The following is an 18,342-nucleotide window of genomic DNA, read 5'->3' on the forward strand; positions in this document are numbered from 1 at the left end:
CTCTAAACACAAAGGAAGGATTGTCCTTGTGTGTTTAGAACTTGTAAAAGGAATTTACAAGATAGTGGAACTCTCAAGCGGGTTGCTTGGGGACTGGACGTAGGCACAAGGGTGTGGCCGAACCAGTATAAAACTGAGTTTGCATTTTCTCTTCCCTTAAACTTCTTTTATTTATTGCTATTTATCTTTTGCCTTTAAAGAAGTTTATTCTGAATTATCTTTTGAGTAATTCATGTTAAGGGTGCATTGTTAATCTAAAAAGAGAGAGCGAAATTTTAAATTGGGGAATAGTTCTTGTTATCTTAATTCAACCCCCCCTTCTTAAGATAACTGAGGCCATTTGTCTAACAAGTGGTATCAGAGCTTCATTCTTGTATAAAGTTTAGAAGCTTCAAGAAAAAGATGGCCTCAGCAAATTCTTTATTTCCGGAAGGGAATTCTATCAATAGACCTCCAATCTTTAATGGAGAGGGTTACCACTACTGGAAAACCCGAATGCAAATTTTTATCGAGGCAATAGATCTAAATATCTGGGAAGCCATAGAAATAGGGTCTTATATACCCACCACAGTAGAAAGAGTTTCAATAGATGGTAGTTCATCAAGTGAAAGCATAACCATAGAAAAACCTAGAGATAGATGGTCTGAAGAGGATAGAAAACGAGTACAATACAACCTAAAAGCCAAAAACATAATAACATCTGCCCTAGGAATGGATGAATATTTCAGGGTTTCAAATTGTAAGAGTGCTAAGGAAATGTGGGACACTCTTCGATTAACACATGAAGGAACTACAGATGTTAAAAGATCTAGGATAAATGCACTAACTCATGAGTATGAATTATTTAGAATGAATGCAAATGAAAATATTCAGAGTATGCAAAAGAGATTTACACATATAGTAAATCATCTAGCAGCCTTAGGCAAAGAATTTCAAAATGAAGATCTTATAAACAAGGTGCTAAGATGTTTAAGTAGAGAATGGCAACCCAAAGTAACGGCTATTTCTGAATCAAGAGATTTGTCTAACATGTCTCTTGCCACTTTATTTGGTAAGTTGCAGGAACACGAGATGGAACTATTGAGATTGCACCAAAATGAAGAAAATGACAAGAAAAAGAAAGGAATTGCTCTTAAAGCATCATCCTCAATTCAAGAAGAAAGTGATCAGGATAATGATCCAGATGATGATGATGATCTAAGTCTCTTTGTAAAAAGATTCAACAAGTTTCTTAAAGTAAGAGGAAATCAGAGGCGACCAAATTTCAAATCAAAGAGAAGGACAGAAAATTCATCCTCTACTCTAAAATGCTTTGAATGCAATCAACTTGGACATCTGAGGGTTGATTGTCCCATCTTCAAGAAAAAGATGGAAAAATCTGAAAAGAAAAATCATAGTGAGAAGAAACTAAAGAAAGCATACATCACATGGGATGAAAATGATTTGGAATCCTCTGAAGATTCTGAAAATGAAGAGATAAATCTTTGCCTTATGGCCAAAAGTTACGAAAGTGATGAAGAGGTATCTTTGAGAAAGAAGTGGTACATAGATAGCGGATGCTCAAAACATATGACTGGAGATGCATCAAATTTTACACATATATCTCCAAAGAAAAGCGGGCATGTAACGTATGGTGACAACAACAAAGGTAGAATTCTTGGAGTGGGTAAAATAGGTACAAATTCTTCAAACTCCATTGAAAATGTTCTACTTGTTGAAGGCCTTAAGCACAGCCTGCTTAGCGTTAGTCAACTATGTGACAAAGGCTATCTAGTATCATTTGATTCTCAGAAATGTCTTATAGAACATAAGCATGACATTAATATAAAGCATGTAGGACATAGAGTCAATAATGTTTACATGATAGACTTAAGCATAAAACAAGAAAACAATCATTGCTTTCTTAGTAAAGATGATGATCCATGGTTATGGCATAAAAGAATTGCTCACATAAACATGGATCACTTAAATAAATTAATTTCAAAAGATTTAGTAGTTGGTTTGCCTAAATTGAAATTTGAAAAAGATAAACTATGCGATGCATGTCAAAAGGGCAAACAAACAAGAGTCTCATTCAAATCTAAAAATGTTGTTTCAACCACTCGACCATTACAGTTATTGCATATGGATCTATTTGGTCCATCTAGAACCATGAGTTTTGGAGGAAATTACTATGCTTTAGTTATAGTTGATGATTTCTCTAGATATACTTGGACATTATTTATTACACATAAAAGTGATTCATTCCAAGCATTTAGGAAACTTGCTAAAGTCATACAAAACAAGAAAAATCTCAAGATTGCATCCATTAGAAATGATCATGGGGGTGAATTTGAAAATAAAGATTTTGAATTATTTTGTGATGAACATGGTATTGAACATAATTTTTCTGCACCAAGAACCCCTCAACAAAATGGAGTTGTTGAGAGGAAAAATAGGTCATTGGAAGAAATTGCAAGAACTTTATTAAATGATACTTCTCTTCCAAAGTATTTTTGGGCTGAAGCTGTCAATACTGCATGTTACATCATGAATAGAGCCTTGATAAGACCTATTTTAAAGAAAACCCCATATGAGTTATTTAATGGTAGAAAACCTAATATTTCTCATCTACATGTTTTTGGTTGCAAGTGCTTTGTACTTAATAATGGTAAAGATAATCTAGGAAAATTCGATGCAAAATCTGATGAAGGCATTTTTCTTGGATATTCATTACAAAGCAAAGCATATAGAATATATAATAAGAGAACTATGAATATAGAGGAATCCATTCATGTTACCTTTGATGAATCTAATGCTATATTGTCAAGAAAGAATATGCTAGATGACATTGCAGATTCTTTAGAACATATGAACATTCATGAACAAGATTCCAAAGGAAATGACAAAGGAAACAATGAAGATCCTCCAGAAGAAGGCAAATCCAATGATGCACTCCCAAGAGAATGGAAAACTTCAAGAGATCATCCCCTCGACAACATTATTGGTGATATCTCAAAAGGGGTAACAACTAGACACTCTCTTAAAGATTTATGCAATAATATGGCTTTTGTATCCATGATTGAACCTAAAAATATAAAAGAAGCCATAATAGATGATAATTGGATCATTGCCATGCAAGAAGAATTAAACCAATTTGAAAGAAATAATGTGTGGAAATTAGTAGAAAAACCTGAAAATTATCCTATCATAGGTACAAAATGGGTTTTTAGAAATAAATTAGATGAACATGGTATAATTATTAGAAATAAAGCCAGGTTAGTAGCAAAAGGGTATAATCAAGAAGAAGGAATAGACTATGAAGAAACATATGCTCCTGTTGCAAGATTAGAAGGAATAGACTATGAAGAAACAAATGAATTTTAAACTTTATCAAATGGATGTTAAGAGTGCCTTTCTAAATGGCTTAATTCAAGAAGAGGTATATGTTGAACAACCCCCTGGTTTTGAAATTCCTGATAAACCAAACCATGTTTATAAATTACAAAAGGCTCTTTATGGTTTGAAACAAGCCCCTAGGGCATGGTATGAACGATTAAGCAATTTTCTTCTAGAAAAAGATTTCTCCAGAGGTAAAGTGGATACCACATTGTTCATAAAGAGAAAGCATAATGATATTTTGTTGGTTCAAATATATGTTGATGATATAATTTTTGGATCCACTAATGATTCATTGTGCAAGGAGTTTTCCCTTGATATGCAAAGTGAATTTGAAATGTCAATGATGGGAGAACTAAAGTACTTTCTGGGATTACAAATCAAGCAAACTCAAGAAGGTATATTCATCAATCAATCCAAATACTGCAAGGAATTGATCAAGAGATTTGGGATGGATAGTGCAAAACACATGTCTACACCGATGAGCACTAATTGTTACTTAGATAAAGATGAATCTGGTCAGTCTATAGACATAAAACAATATCGAGGTATGATCGGATCTCTTCTTTATTTATCTGCTAGTAGACCTGATATTATGTTTAGTGTATGCATGTGTGCTAGGTTTCAATCCAACCCCAAACAATCACATTTAAGTGCAGTAAAGAGAATCATGAGATATCTATTAGGAACAATCAATTTAGGATTATGGTATCCTAAGAATTCAACATGTAACTTAATAGGATATTCTGATTCTGATTTTGCCGGATCTAAAACTGATAGAAAAAGTACAAGTGGAACTTGTCAATTTATTGGATCGGCCCTTGTCTCATGGCATAGTAAGAAACAAAACAGTGTTGCTTTATCTACTGCTGAAGCGGAGTATATCTCTGCCGGTAGTTGTTGTGCACAGATTTTATGGATGAAGCAACAATTATCTGACTATGACATCATTCTTGATCACATACCTATTAAGTGTGATAATACTAGTGCCATAAATCTATCCAAAAACCCAGTTCAACATTCAAGAACTAAACATATAGATATTAGACACCACTTTCTTAGAGATCATGTCCTAAAGGGAGATTGTGTATTAGAATTTGTTGATACTAAGAATCAACTTGCTGATATTTTCACTAAACCTCTCCCCAAGGAAGTGTTCTTCTCTATTAGAAGAGAATTAGGTCTCTTAGATGTAAGAGATTTAGAAAAATAGGAATTGATTGGTTGATTTACTTTTACCTTTTGATTGTAGATTATTTTGTTTGATCTTGTTTGAATTCTTGTTTTTATGATAGAATTTATGATTTCTTGTGTATATAATAATTGAATGATTGAATTTAGTGTATTAGTAGTGAAAATTAGTCATATAGGATGTATTTGAGCATAAATATAGATATTCTCTTAAGAAACTAGCCTAGGATAGGCTCTGGTAATCGATTACCATCCAGTGTAATCGATTACACATGAACAGGCAGCCTGTAATCGATTACAACATCCTGTAATCGATTACCAGAAGGCTTATTGGGCCTGTAATCGATTACCAATACCTGTAATCGATTACAATGCGTCATCTTCTATATATACTCACGAAATCAGAGCTGTTGCGCAGCCAAAGCATCCTCCACGTTTTCCTCCATACCTAGAACTTCAAACCTTCGATTCTCACTCAATTCTTCACCAAATCACGTCCCGTAAAGCCCAATCTTCCTCTTTTTCACTCCTCTTTCACTTCCACCGATCAAAATCCAGAAAAACTTCATCAAATGGCAGAGCCATCAAAGAAGAGAAAGGGATCATCCTCCACCGCTACCGCTGCTGCCCATCGCCGTCACGGCCCATCCGGAGCACCCACAGCACCTATTCCTCCTTCTTTGTCATCTCCAAGATCATCAACATTGTTTTCATCCGATGATCAACGTCTACGGTACCTTTCTCAGTTTTCTTCTAGAATAATCTTAGACCCTAAGTACCTAGACGTAGAGTTCTTTAATGATGAAATGTTTGATTGCTATCAAGTGTTTCAAAATTCTGGTCTTGTTGATTTCATGTCATTAAAATTGCCATATTATCCTGAACTTGTAAAGGTCTTCTACTGCAATTTAAAAATTCAGGATGATATTATTATGTCTGAGGTGCATGGTACTTCTATGGTCATTGATCAGTCACTTTTCTTTTCTTTGACTCATTTACCCAGTCAAGGTGCACCTTTTGAGAGCACCATTGTTGATGACTGGAAATTCGATTATTCAAGTCATGATGCTCGTCGCATGGTCTGCAATGATCAAGCTGAAATGACCGGTATATTGCTGGCCGGGTCATTAACTTTTGATAATCGCATCATGCATTATATCATTGTTAGAATTTTGCTTCCTCGGTCTTCAAATTTAGCACAAGCCTCTGAGGAGGATTTGATTCTTATGTGGGCTTTTCTTACCGGTCGTCAGATCGACTGGGCCCATTTGGTTCGGTACCGAATGCATAAGGCATTACGGGCCAATGCACCTCTTCCTTATTCACATTTGATTACTCTGTTTTTGCGTCATTTTCAAATTCCGCTTGATGATGAACCCTTTGTTCAAGTCAAGCGTTCTTTTGCAATTGGTGCTGGTGCAGTGACCTCCTTTGGGTATCGTAAAGATCGGAATGGACAATGGCTGAAGAAGGATGCACTCCCTCCTCAAGATGAACGTACTCCTTCACCTCCCCCTCAACGTGAAGATTCCGCACTCATGAATGAAGTCCTCTCCGAATTACGGGGTCTTCGTTCTTATGTTGGTGACCGCTTCGACTCGTTAGATTCACGCTTTGCCGGTATGGACATTCGCCTTACACAGCTTGAAGAGGATGTCGGATACATTCATCAGAGTTTCGATCTTCCACCACCACCTCCGTCTTCTTAGATTTTAGGTTCTGATTATTTATCTTTTATAAGCCGTGTATTTTGGCTTTTAGTTTCTTAGAATTTACATTATTATGCTAAGTACTTTGCTTATTTATCTTGTGGTTTTAAATTTCAGTCTTGGATGTTTTGTGGTTGTTGACATTTTATGTTATTTGAATTCTGGTTTGGCTTATTGTATTTAATACTCTGATACTTATATCTTGCTACTCCATTGTTATATCTGTGTTGATTTCCGAGTTCTTTGGCTTTTTGATGTTGCCAAAGGGGGAGAAAAGGTTGCTTAACCAACTTAGAAATCAGGTGATCATATATTCCGAAATATAGGGGGAGTAAACACATGCACATTTTATCTATATACAATTGTTTGTTGCTTGCTTGAATCTTGATTTCAGGTATTGTATTGTCATCATCAAAAAGGGGGAGATTGTAGATGCAATTGGCTTTGATGTTTTGATGATGATCATGATGATGTGTTGCAATTGATGCAAATGGGCTTTTCAAGATTAAAATTCAAGACAATACTTCAAGATTACAAGTCACAACATCAAGATGATCACTAGAATATTAGGAAGGGAATTCCTAATTGAATTAGCAAAGGTTTGGCCAAGTGATTTAAATTAAAAAGTATTTCTCAAAGGTTTTACTCTCTGGTAATCGATTACCAGAGGATGTAATCGATTACCAGTGGCCAAATACGTTTTATAACAGCTACAAAAATTTGAATTCGAAATTTTAGACTGTGTAATCGATTACACAATTTTGGTAATCGATTACCAGCAGTTAGTAAACATTTTAATTCAAATTTTAAAAGCTGTAATCGATTACACAATTACTGTAATCGATTACCAGACAGGATTTTCAGAAAAATAATTTCAAGAGTCACAACTTTTCAAAGGCTTTACTCATGACCACCAATGGTCTATATATATGTGACTTAAACACGAAATTGCTGAGAGATTTTCAGAACAAAAAAGTGTTTATCCTCTCAAAGAGCAAATTCATTTTATCCTCTTAAGAATTCCTTGGCCAATTCAATTGCAATTTATTAAGGAATTATTTGAGTGCTCAATCTGTAAAATCCATCTCTTTCTAGAGAGATTTGTTCTTCTTCTTCTCATTCTCTAAGGGATTAAGAGACTGTGAGTCTCTTGTTGTAAAGGATCTCTAAACACAAAGGAAGGATTGTCCTTGTGTGTTTAGAACTTGTAAAAGGAATTTACAAGATAGTGGAACTCTCAAGCGGGTTGCTTGGGGACTGGATTTAGGCACAAGGGTGTGGCCGAACCAGTATAAAACTGAGTTTGCATTTTCTCTTCCCTTAAACTTCTTTTATTTATTGCTATTTATCTTTTGCCTTTAAAGAAGTTTATTCTGAATTATCTTTTGAGTAATTCATGTTAAGGGTGCATTGTTAATCTAAAAAGAGAGAGCGAAATTTTAAATTGGGGAATAGTTCTTGTTATCTTAATTCAACCCCCCCTTCTTAAGATAACTGAGACCATTTGTCTAACATCATGGTCATATAATTTTGCAACTTGGGTTATTATATTATACCCTAAAGTAATCAGTCAGTTTTTTTTTACTTATTTAAAGATAAAATAATAAATTACTGAAAACTTGTTTTGCTTAAATAATTTTATAAATACTATTTACATGTATTATTAATTAAGTTATTATTTTTTTTTAAATTATAAAATTTTATAAATTAAATTAAAATATATAATATTTAATTTTACATGTATATTTTATTGTACTTTTTTTAAAAATACATAAAATAATATATAGATTATTGTTAAAAAAACATTTTATGTAATTTATAGAAATTGTGTAAATTAAAAATAATATTTAAATAATGTCAAAATTAAAATTTATTATTTTTTATAATTAAATTAAAAATTTGTATTATTTATATATAAAAATAAATTTACATAAAATAATTTATATAAGTGGTTTACAATTAATTTATGTAATTTTCTTCATTTATATACTTTGTATTTAAAAATTATTTACTAAATAACCTTTTTATAGTCAAAACTAAAATATTAACATGTAAGTTTCCTAAAAAATAAATATTAAATTTTATTAATTTATATAATTACAATAGAAATAATTTACATATTAAAAAAATTGGTAATTTGTATAATTTATATTAATTGATGCAATTATGTTGATTTATATAATTAGAGAAAAAATAATTTATATATTAAAATTAATTTACAAAATAATATATGTGAATAATTTATATATTCATTTATCAATTTTTATTATAAATTGATAAAATAGAAATGAAAATATATAAATATTCAAAATAAAATATATAAAATAAAATAAAATAAAAATATTTATATATTAAATATTTTCTCAGTTTATAAATTTTTATAATTAAAAAAAATTAATAACTTTGATACCTATAAAATTAATTAGTGATTTATTATTATCTTATTTTTAAAGTAAATGCCATGAATTCAATTAAACCAGAATAATTAAAGATTAAAATTTTTTATTTTAAAAAATAAAGAGACTAAATGTTTTAAATTTTAGGTTTAATTACTTATTTAATTTTTATAGTTTTTAAATTTATCTCTTTTAATCTCTATACTTAATAAGTAATTTTTTTAGCTCCTGAAAATTAATGAATAAATTTTTTAATCCTTAAAATTTATATTTTAATTTTCAAAAGGTTTCACCTTAAACAAATTTAACATTATTAGTTAAGATTTTTTAATGAGAAATCATTTGAGAATTAAAATATAAATTTTAGGGACTAAAAAATTTACTTATTAATTATAACAATTAAAATGAATAAGTTTAAAAACTAATAACTAAACCTAAATTTTAAATAAGGAATGAATTAGAGATTTAAAATTACATGAAACCAATTTACAATTTAGAAAAAAATACTATACGGCAGTATATTTTGCTTAAATGCTAGGTTGTAGCATTTGATTGGTTATCTAGACTAAGCACATGTGCTTATGGTGTGCGTCAGTGTGGTTGATTGCTGTCGTCTGGTGTTGACTGCAAAGTCTCGCAGTACCACAAATACGATGTGTATAGATATATTTTTTATATGTATATGATGTGTATATTACTGTTGTTTAGTGAAATTTCTTATTCGTATGTGAGAGTGAGCACTGAATTTTCATTAAGCGTGCGACACAAGGAATGTTTTTCATTTTATAAACTTCTTTTGTTTGATCTAGGTGTCATTCACAAACATACCACATTTTCACACATAGCTTGTAAGAATAAGATTTTTTTATTATATATTTTATCATTTTTACACAATTATTATTATCAGCATTTTTATTCCTAAATATTATTATCAGTATGCTATTATTTCAAATTCCATTTTAAATTAAACCTTATTTAATTTTAAATTATAGTAACTACTATTAGTCTTAAAAGGATAACACATGTTTTTTTTTTCTCCATCTATGCTTAAAAAGGGAAATAAGAAATATATATATATATATATATATATATATATGCGCCCGCGTAACTTTAAAAGAGATAAATATAATTAAAAAACCATTAATTTTAATTAACATAATCTAAGAAGAAATTAAATAAAAATGTTAAATTGTTTTTAATACATTTTGACCAATAAAATTATAAAAATATATAATTAACTTTAGTATGTTCTTTTACTTTTTATTTTTTATGTTCATTTTCAAACTTTGCTTAACATAGCATTCTAGTGTAATTTTAATTTCTTTTACTTGTTTGGTAAAAGGAAATATTAACAATATCTATATTCCCTCTAAGTTTGCCGGCCCCCATAGTTTTCATTATCCTTCAAGTTGTATCTTTGCCATTATTATGATGGAATGAGTTAATCTTGTTGCAGTCAAAACATATATTTTTTCCATAATTATATATATTATGATTTTATATTTTAATAAATATAAAAAATTATTTTAAAAATCTCAAATGCAATCTTATATATATTTTTTCCTTTCTCGTAAACTAGAAATACTTTTTATTTTTAAAATATTTTCCCTTTTGCGTTATTCACCTTTTTTTTTAAATGATTGTTATCTAATAAAAATAAATTTTTTATTTAAGTTATTATTAGATTAAGTTAATTAAGATATTTTTTATTATATTTATCTCTTTTCAACGTCTAAAAAATCTAAAAAACAATATTGTAACAATGTCATATATATACATTTTTATTTGCAGAAAATATTCTTCCAAAACAAATCTAAATCAATACAAAAACAGAATGATACAATTGCATAAATGGAGGAAAGAATTATGGCTTTCCTCTTTTTTTTATATGTTAGTTTCTTTTTATTATTTTTTTATGATACCATGTTGGATTTGTGCTTCTCTAACTACAATTATAAAAATCAATATCCTGTCAATTTATTTTATAAAATTTAAATATAATAAAAAATTTCAAATTTAAAAAAAGTATTTATTATTTTTAAAAAAATTATTACATGAATTTTTTGAACTAATATGAGTATGATTTGATAGATATGGTAGATGATAGATAATAGAAGTAGATATATTAATTGATATTTTTTTCCATTGAAAATTTAGATAAATTGAGTCTCGAATCTTTAAAAATTCACCATGATTAAGACTATCTTATAAAGTATTTATATGTTATCCACCGATAATAATAAATATGTTTGCTATTAATTTGATTAACCTGGTTGACAATTAATAAATACTTTGTATATATAATATGTAAATAAAATGATAATATTTTAGAAAAGTAATTAATAACTAAAAAATATTATAAATTTAATAAATTTTATTTATTTTTAATTCTAAAATGAAATTTAAAGATTTAATTTTATTATTACTTAAAAATTATTTTTTTTCTCTTCCTAAGAAAAAAACATTTATTCTTTATATTATCAACACTAGTAATATATTAGTAGGTATTTTTTTGACCCCGTTTTGGAGTGTAGGAGTGGCTCTTGGTTTGCACTTGGGTGGTACCTTTCTCTCTACTACTTGTGTTGTGTTGTGTTGTGTGTGTGGGGGTTCAGTTCAGCCTTTGATTCCGATGGATCTTCACGGAAACCCCCACAATTCTGGGATGAAGAAACGAAAGCCGGAGCAGGTACCCCTTTCCACCAATTCTCCGTAAAAATATTCCCTTTTTTTCTTCTTCATTTTTCGTTTCTAGTATCACTCATGTTTTTCGTACTTATATTATGGGTAAAGGTTGTTGCTTATGTTATCGTTCTTCTTCATGTTCGTCTTCTGTGCTCTTTTGGATTTTGACGTTCACCCCTAATCGTCTGAATTTTGCAAAATCACGTTTTTTTTTTCTTTTTTCTTTTTTAATTTTTTTCCTTTGTTCTTTTGGCCCTCTTCTTTTCTGATGAAATGATTTTGATCTTCCATGTTTTGGCTCATAATTTTGGAACAATTGAAACGTCGCCATTGATAATTTTTCAGCGATACTTGCTAATGTGGGTGGCAACAATGCGTAAAATGCCATAAAACTTGCTCGTTTTTTCCAAGAACTCATCACCTTTGAAAATAGCCAAAAGACAGGCTTTGAAAACGTGTTTGTGTTTGTTAGTGCATTTGATTTGGGAGTATGGAAATATCTTCTAAGCTTTTATTAAATTTCTATTGTTGCTGTAAAAAAAAAAAAAAAACGAAACTGGACGTTTGTTTTGAGTGCCAGTTACATGGCCTGCAAATTCTGGGTATGATCCTATACTGAATAAGTAGTTGGTACATGTTAAATTCATGGATAAGGGATTGCCTTTTTCCCCTACCCCTACCCCTTAAAAATTAATAATTTTGATATGCACCCAAGTACTTAGAGAACCCTCCCTTAAAAACTAGGCTCTTAAGAACTTCACTGTGCATCCTATACTACCCGATGTGAGACTTAGGCACCCCATAGTACCCAAGTCCCTATCAGAGTTGACTTCATAGCCTACCGATGCCTGTAGCTGAATCTCATTACTTCTGAACAGTGATATGATGTGGTTGGCATGTTCTTCGTGTTCATGATACATCATGCCTACAGTTTAGTAATAGAGAGTGTTCCAAAATCACCCAAGCTTAGTTGGAAAGTCAAAAACCTGTTGACATGGGGGCTTACTGCTGGACTTACTAATCTGCACATTGCAGCAAAGTCACTTCCTGTGTCAATCCTGCGTATTATGTTATTTTTGACATAATTGAGGTTGAAAGAAAGAACAATTTCTTGGGGGAAAATATGGGGTGTGTGCATTACAGGGGGGGGGGGGGGAGTATAATGAAAAAGTTGCACTAGGTGGCAGTGGAAAACTATTTAATTTTTTGTTTAGCTTGGGGATGAACCCACGTGCTTAGCATGACCTTTAGCTCTATGTGTTTATTTTTTGGTTTATCTTCTTTTGCAGGATTCTTTGATCAGTGATCATGGAAATTCTGTGAGTGTGGGAGAGTCATCTGGGAGTGGTGATCTCTGCAAGAGTTCTACCTCAGGATCACTGAATTCAAACAATCAAAATGGTTCCAATTCTGATATTTCATGTCATGATGATGAGGATATGATTGATGATGATGCAGATATGATTGACGATGACGGAGATGAAGATGCTGATTATGCTTTTGATTACAATGATGATGATATCTATGAAGATGATTATTCAAGTATGCAGGACCAATTTGACAATGTGGATTTGCCCCCTGGGGTGGAGGCATCACTGCCTTGGTTGAAGGACATTTCTTCTAGTGAATGCAAGCAGGCTATTGCTTTTTCCCGTACAGAATCTAGTTCCAAGGCAAAAGTGGATGAAACTGATGATATAGTCATGCAAAAGTTTCAACAATTTAAGCAATTTGATACTGTTGACTCTTTTCCTGATCATCACTATGATAAAGAGGGAACTAAAGATGCACAGGTGATAAATATTGGGAAACTGTTTTTGGCTAATAGGTTGCATTTTGCCAACATGTATTTTTAAATTTTAAGCTACTAATTGAATAGAATCTGGCTTTTTTAAATGTTACAGAAGCCTAAAAATTGGGCCAAAAAGATCCAGGAGGAATGGAAAATTTTAGAGGAAAATCTGCCAGGTAAAGTCTTTCTCTCTCTAGAAAAGATATTCATTATCCTTTATCTACAAGATGATATTCATTGCTGTTGTGGCCTTTCCTAGAGACGTATTGTTTGAAGTGTCTCTCTATTGCATTTTTTTTAATCTTGTTTTCTAATAACAATTGTCATCTTTAAAATCTTTTTTGGGAGAATGGTAAATCATTGTCCAACTTCTTTTTACCATCCAACCTTTTATCGTTGTGGTGAAACACTCAACCTTTATGAAAATTTCCTTTCATTTTCAATCATTGCACGTGGACTTACTTTTACAGAGACAATCTTTGTGAGAGTTTGTGAATCAAGGATGGAGCTTCTAAGGGCTGTTATCATTGGACCTCAAGGCACCCCATACCATGATGGTCTTTTCTTTTTCGATTGCCTCTTTCCTTCTACCTACCCTGCAGGTCCACCGGTATGCATCATCCATATTCCACGTGTTTTAAGTTGTCTCGTGCTGTGTGTATAATATTAACTTGTACTATCTTTTGCAGAAAGTTCACTACCACTCAGGTGGCCTGAGGCTAAATCCAAATTTATATCAATGTGGAAAAGTCTGCCTTAGTCTTTTGGGCACTTGGCATGGTAGAAATAGTGAAAACTGGATTCCAGAAAAATCAACCATGCTACAAGTGTTGGTTTCAATACAAGCTCTAATTCTAAATGAGAAGCCTTTTTTCAATGAGCCTGGATATCCATCAACATATCCTGGTTCTGAGGGGCAAAGAAGATCTAAGGAATACAATGAGAGTACATTTATTTTATCCTTGAAGACAATGATGTATACTCTGCGTAAACCCCCAAAGGTATGTAGACTAGAACAATACATGAATCTGTAATCTTTGTGTATACTCTTGTCTTTGATAGTTTCGATATCTTAGTGGCTGTTTAAAACTTCGTACCCCATTGCCCAGAGGCTCTTCGCTATGCGAAGGTATGGGGAAGGGATGTTGTACGCAGCCTTACCCTTGCATATGCAAAGAGGCTGTTTCCGGATTCGAACCCATGACTAACAAGTCACCAAGGCACAACTTTACCGCTGCACCAGGGCAGTGGCTGTTTGATTTGAGAAAAATGTTTTCTATTTTCATTTTTAATTACTAAAACTGCCACCTTTTTTTCATCTTGTTAATTGTTTTCTAATTTTGTTTGTATAAGAAATAGTGAAAACAAAACAATAAAAAGTTGTATTTACTGTTTCATATACAAAGTACAAACATATAAAAGCAGCATACAAGGTAAAAACAAGATGGTATTTTGGTAATTAAAAGTGAAATCAGAAAATGAGAATAGAAAACATTATTTCAAACCAAATGGTCACTTATTTTTCCAGTAATTGTTGTGATTCTGAGCTGAATTTCATACATGGGTGATAGATGGATTTGGCTGCCTTTTTTATGATACTGTGTCTGCTCAATAAATTGGATCAGTACAACTAAATATCTGTTTCAAGATTTTAGATGTCATATCATATAATATATATATATATATATATATATATATATATATATATATTATTTATAATATTAAAGTTTGACTAGATATTAAAAATCAATAGATGAGAAGAGGATTATGAAGTCACTAAACAGGCTACAGATTTTAGGAGCTGAATAATGCATCCTGATATTGAGTCAACTGTACTCCTGAATCATGAGCTCAGATAACTTTTATAGTTAAACAACTTAGCTGCATGTGAGCAGTAGGATTACCTCCTTTTTACCCGCCTTCAAAAGAAATTCAAATAATTGATTAAAGTTATGCAAAGCTTTCTCTAGGAAACATTCTATGATCTTTCTCTTAACCTTGTACATAATTGTATAGAGCAAAGAAGCACTGATGTGGATATTGGATACAACACAGGAATGATACAGGGATGTCCCTTTTAAAAATTTTATGATACAGGTATGTGTGTGTTTTATGTGAAAAACTTGCAAAACTTTTAAAATCAAATAAAAACTATTAATGAAAAACAAAATCTTATAATTATTCTTTTAAAGGCCAACTGTAAGAAACACAAACCATAAATTTATCTTTCTATTAAAAAATAAAAGAAAAAAGAAAAAGTTAAAATGGGACTAGGAAAGAAAGTGTGGCAGAATATCAACAGTGAAAATGCATTCATATGATCTCCAGGAACAGTTGTGCTTATCAATAGAAAAAAATTATGTTATGGTTTAACTGATTGATTTATATTTACCAGGCTTCGGTCTTATTATACATTGATATAATTTTTATCTATCGGGTTATCTTTTGTGTATTAACTTTTTGGGCAATATTGGCTGATTGCTGGTTTTAACCAGATGTAGTCACTTGTAGTTTAGGTTTCTCCTGATGTATATTATTCAGGAGATTCATGCAGGAGTCATCTTTTATATAATGATTGAGAAAATGGAAAATTTATTTTGTCCAAGAATTTGTGAAGGTTCAAGTGTGTTGGATGATCACTTTCAGTGACTTTTGCCTATGGTATAAAAAATTTAAGATATTATTATGAATAAATTTTAATTTTTCATGTTTAAAACAGATAACTGACCCTTTCTCTATTAAGTAAAAAGAAAGAATTAATATGAAATCCGTTTTACTAATTATTATTTGATTTGAGACTTCTAGGATATTAGGAGTTTGCTACTTTGATGAATTAACAGGAAATGCTGAGTACTTGTGAATTATCATTCACCAACTTTTATTCCAATGCTGTGTAGCATAGGTCATTTATATGCTACTCTGTTATTTCATGAATATATGGATAGATAGCTGATATTGTGAGCTTAACTATTGGATCTAGGTTATATGGTTTTCTGATCATATAAACACACCTAAACCTGATGTGTGTGGAGCCTTAACTGAAGAACTGTCTAAATCACAATCTTGTGTAACATTTCTTTCGTGTGCAGCACTTTGAGGAGTTGGTTGCGGGACATTTCCGTACCCGAGCATTTGAAATACTGAGAGCTTGTAAATCATACACGGAGGGGGCTCCGGTTGGGTCAGTTGTACATAATCTAGCTCCAAGTAGTGGCAATAGTTCTACGGCTAACGCCCAGAAAGAATTCGAGTCAGCTGTGAGTAGGATGATGAATACTCTGATTGCTTTTTTCACCAAGAATGGCTCCACAGATTGTGATGAGTTTCGATCTCCTGAGATTTATAGTTTGTCTGCTGTGGCTACTTCAAACTTAGAGATTTACAAGATAGAGTCTGGTACAACAACAACAACAACATTGACCCAGGTGTGAAGGTCCTAGTTTGTTTATGCTGATGATGAGAACATTGTAGTGGGTGGTATATTTTTCTTATACTTTTTTGTGGTGATTTTTATGTCCCACATGACATGACAACCCTCGTTGCTGATTATATAACCCCTAGTTGAAAGATTTACATGCTAGTTCTAGCTCCTCGAAAGATGGTTACTGACTTCCTATAATTTGCATGTTTCTTTAATAAAATGTTAATAGTTTTATGAGATCATATTATCATGTAGATGCTAGTTTTCCCAAAATATCATTTTCCGTTGGACATCACAGAAAACTTCCTCTGTAAAGCATTGGATGATATATTTAGTTCTTTGATGAAATGTATGTAAATATACTATTTCTGCATTCCGCACGTTGTAGCACGTGTTTGACACAATTATGCTAGCTTAATCAGCACGTGTTTGACTCCATTGTGTTAGTTTTATCCATACCTATTGGTTATGTAAACCAAGAACTCTGTATTCATCATTGATTTTAATTTTAATAAAGTGTATTATGATTTTAACTAGTTAAAAGTTAGTGATAGAGATACAGTATTATTTCTTTATGTAAACAATAACATTTTTTTTTTATCAAAATATTGTTAGTTGTGTATATAAAGAAGTTTTTAGTTAAAATGTCTGAAAAAATAGGAAAAAGGTCGAAACAAAAAATTAAATACTTTTACACAAGATAAAAATATATCATTTAATAGTATTTTATAAAACTTATTTTTATAATTTATTCAATATGAACCGTATATTTTTTTAAGGATTGAACAGTGCATTTTAAAATGCTTTTTTATGAACAGTTAAACCTATAATATATTATAAAATTATTGATTTTTAAGGTTAATACACACACGAAGAGATTTTTAATTAAAATAAAATATTATATTATATTATGATTAAAATATTCTCATGTATTCTTCTTTTATTTTGTTTAGTATATTTTTTTTCAAATATTTATATTTTGTTAGGCACATCTCATGGCAGAAATTAAAGTTATTTTTTAATCTTTTAATCCATATTTTTATGAGTTTAATGACTTTTAGAGTGATTATCATACAATTTAATAAATAAATTTATCATATATGATGAAATTTATCATATATGATGAATTATGATTGAAAGACATGTAAATAAGACGGTGTAAATTTTTTTACATTGTTATAACACTTTTTCTTTTTTATATTTCATCTTAATTTTAAAATAAACATAAAGAACCAAATACTCACTAATGAAAGTACAAAGTTAACCACGTTTTTTTTACTTTGTATTTTAATTTTTTTGCACAATGGCACAAACAAAGTTTGAATTTAGGAACTTGTCTATATTACCCAAATTCCATTCCTAGACTGATTTTAGTAGGTTAATTTTTACTTGTTTAGACCTTTGCGGCTTTGCCTATGATTATTTTTAAACAGTATAAGATTTTAACATTTAAATATTTTTCTTAATAATTTCTTAATGGAAAACATTAAACTAGTGTGAAACATTGAATAATAATTATACCACCTGTAGTTTTATTTTGAAGGTAATATTTGCTATAGACAATCCAAGAACAGAACATTTAAATGTATTTTTCTTTTTTTACTTTGAAGGTAATATGAGTATTTAATACAAATATATATGTCCAAGACTCAATCTTAAAATTATTCATTAAGGAGAGTTGTTATTCTCAGTTCTCACTTCTATTTTCTTGCATTTTTCACCTCGCTTTTTCAGAAACAAACAAAAAGACACTCTTACACTCCTTTATTT

General features: G+C 30.8%; 1 protein-coding gene across 2 annotated transcripts; it reads left to right on the forward strand.

Moving 5' to 3' along the window:
- Window positions 1-11,198: 11,198 nt before the first annotated feature.
- On the forward strand, window positions 11,199-16,945 carry LOC114412760 (putative ubiquitin-conjugating enzyme E2 38). Of its 2 annotated transcripts, XM_028376789.1 has the most exons (7): window positions 11,199-11,363; window positions 12,649-13,152; window positions 13,264-13,327; window positions 13,622-13,761; window positions 13,841-14,152; window positions 15,168-15,248; window positions 16,241-16,366. In XM_028376789.1, the coding sequence occupies exons 1-6, from the start codon at window positions 11,307-11,309 to the stop codon at window positions 15,210-15,212; spliced, it is 1,122 nt and encodes a 373-aa protein (XP_028232590.1). In that variant the 5' UTR covers window positions 11,199-11,306; the 3' UTR covers window positions 15,213-15,248; window positions 16,241-16,366. The 2 variants fall into 2 exon arrangements, with proteins under 2 accessions (XP_028232590.1, XP_028232589.1); XM_028376788.1 differs by lacking the exon at window positions 15,168-15,248 and having other exon boundaries at window positions 16,241-16,945.
- The last annotated feature ends 1,397 nt before the right edge of the window (window positions 16,946-18,342 follow it).

Source organism: Glycine soja, chromosome 5 (genome assembly GCF_004193775.1).
Source record: "Glycine soja cultivar W05 chromosome 5, ASM419377v2, whole genome shotgun sequence".
In the NCBI taxonomy this organism is placed as follows: domain Eukaryota; kingdom Viridiplantae; phylum Streptophyta; class Magnoliopsida; order Fabales; family Fabaceae; genus Glycine; species Glycine soja.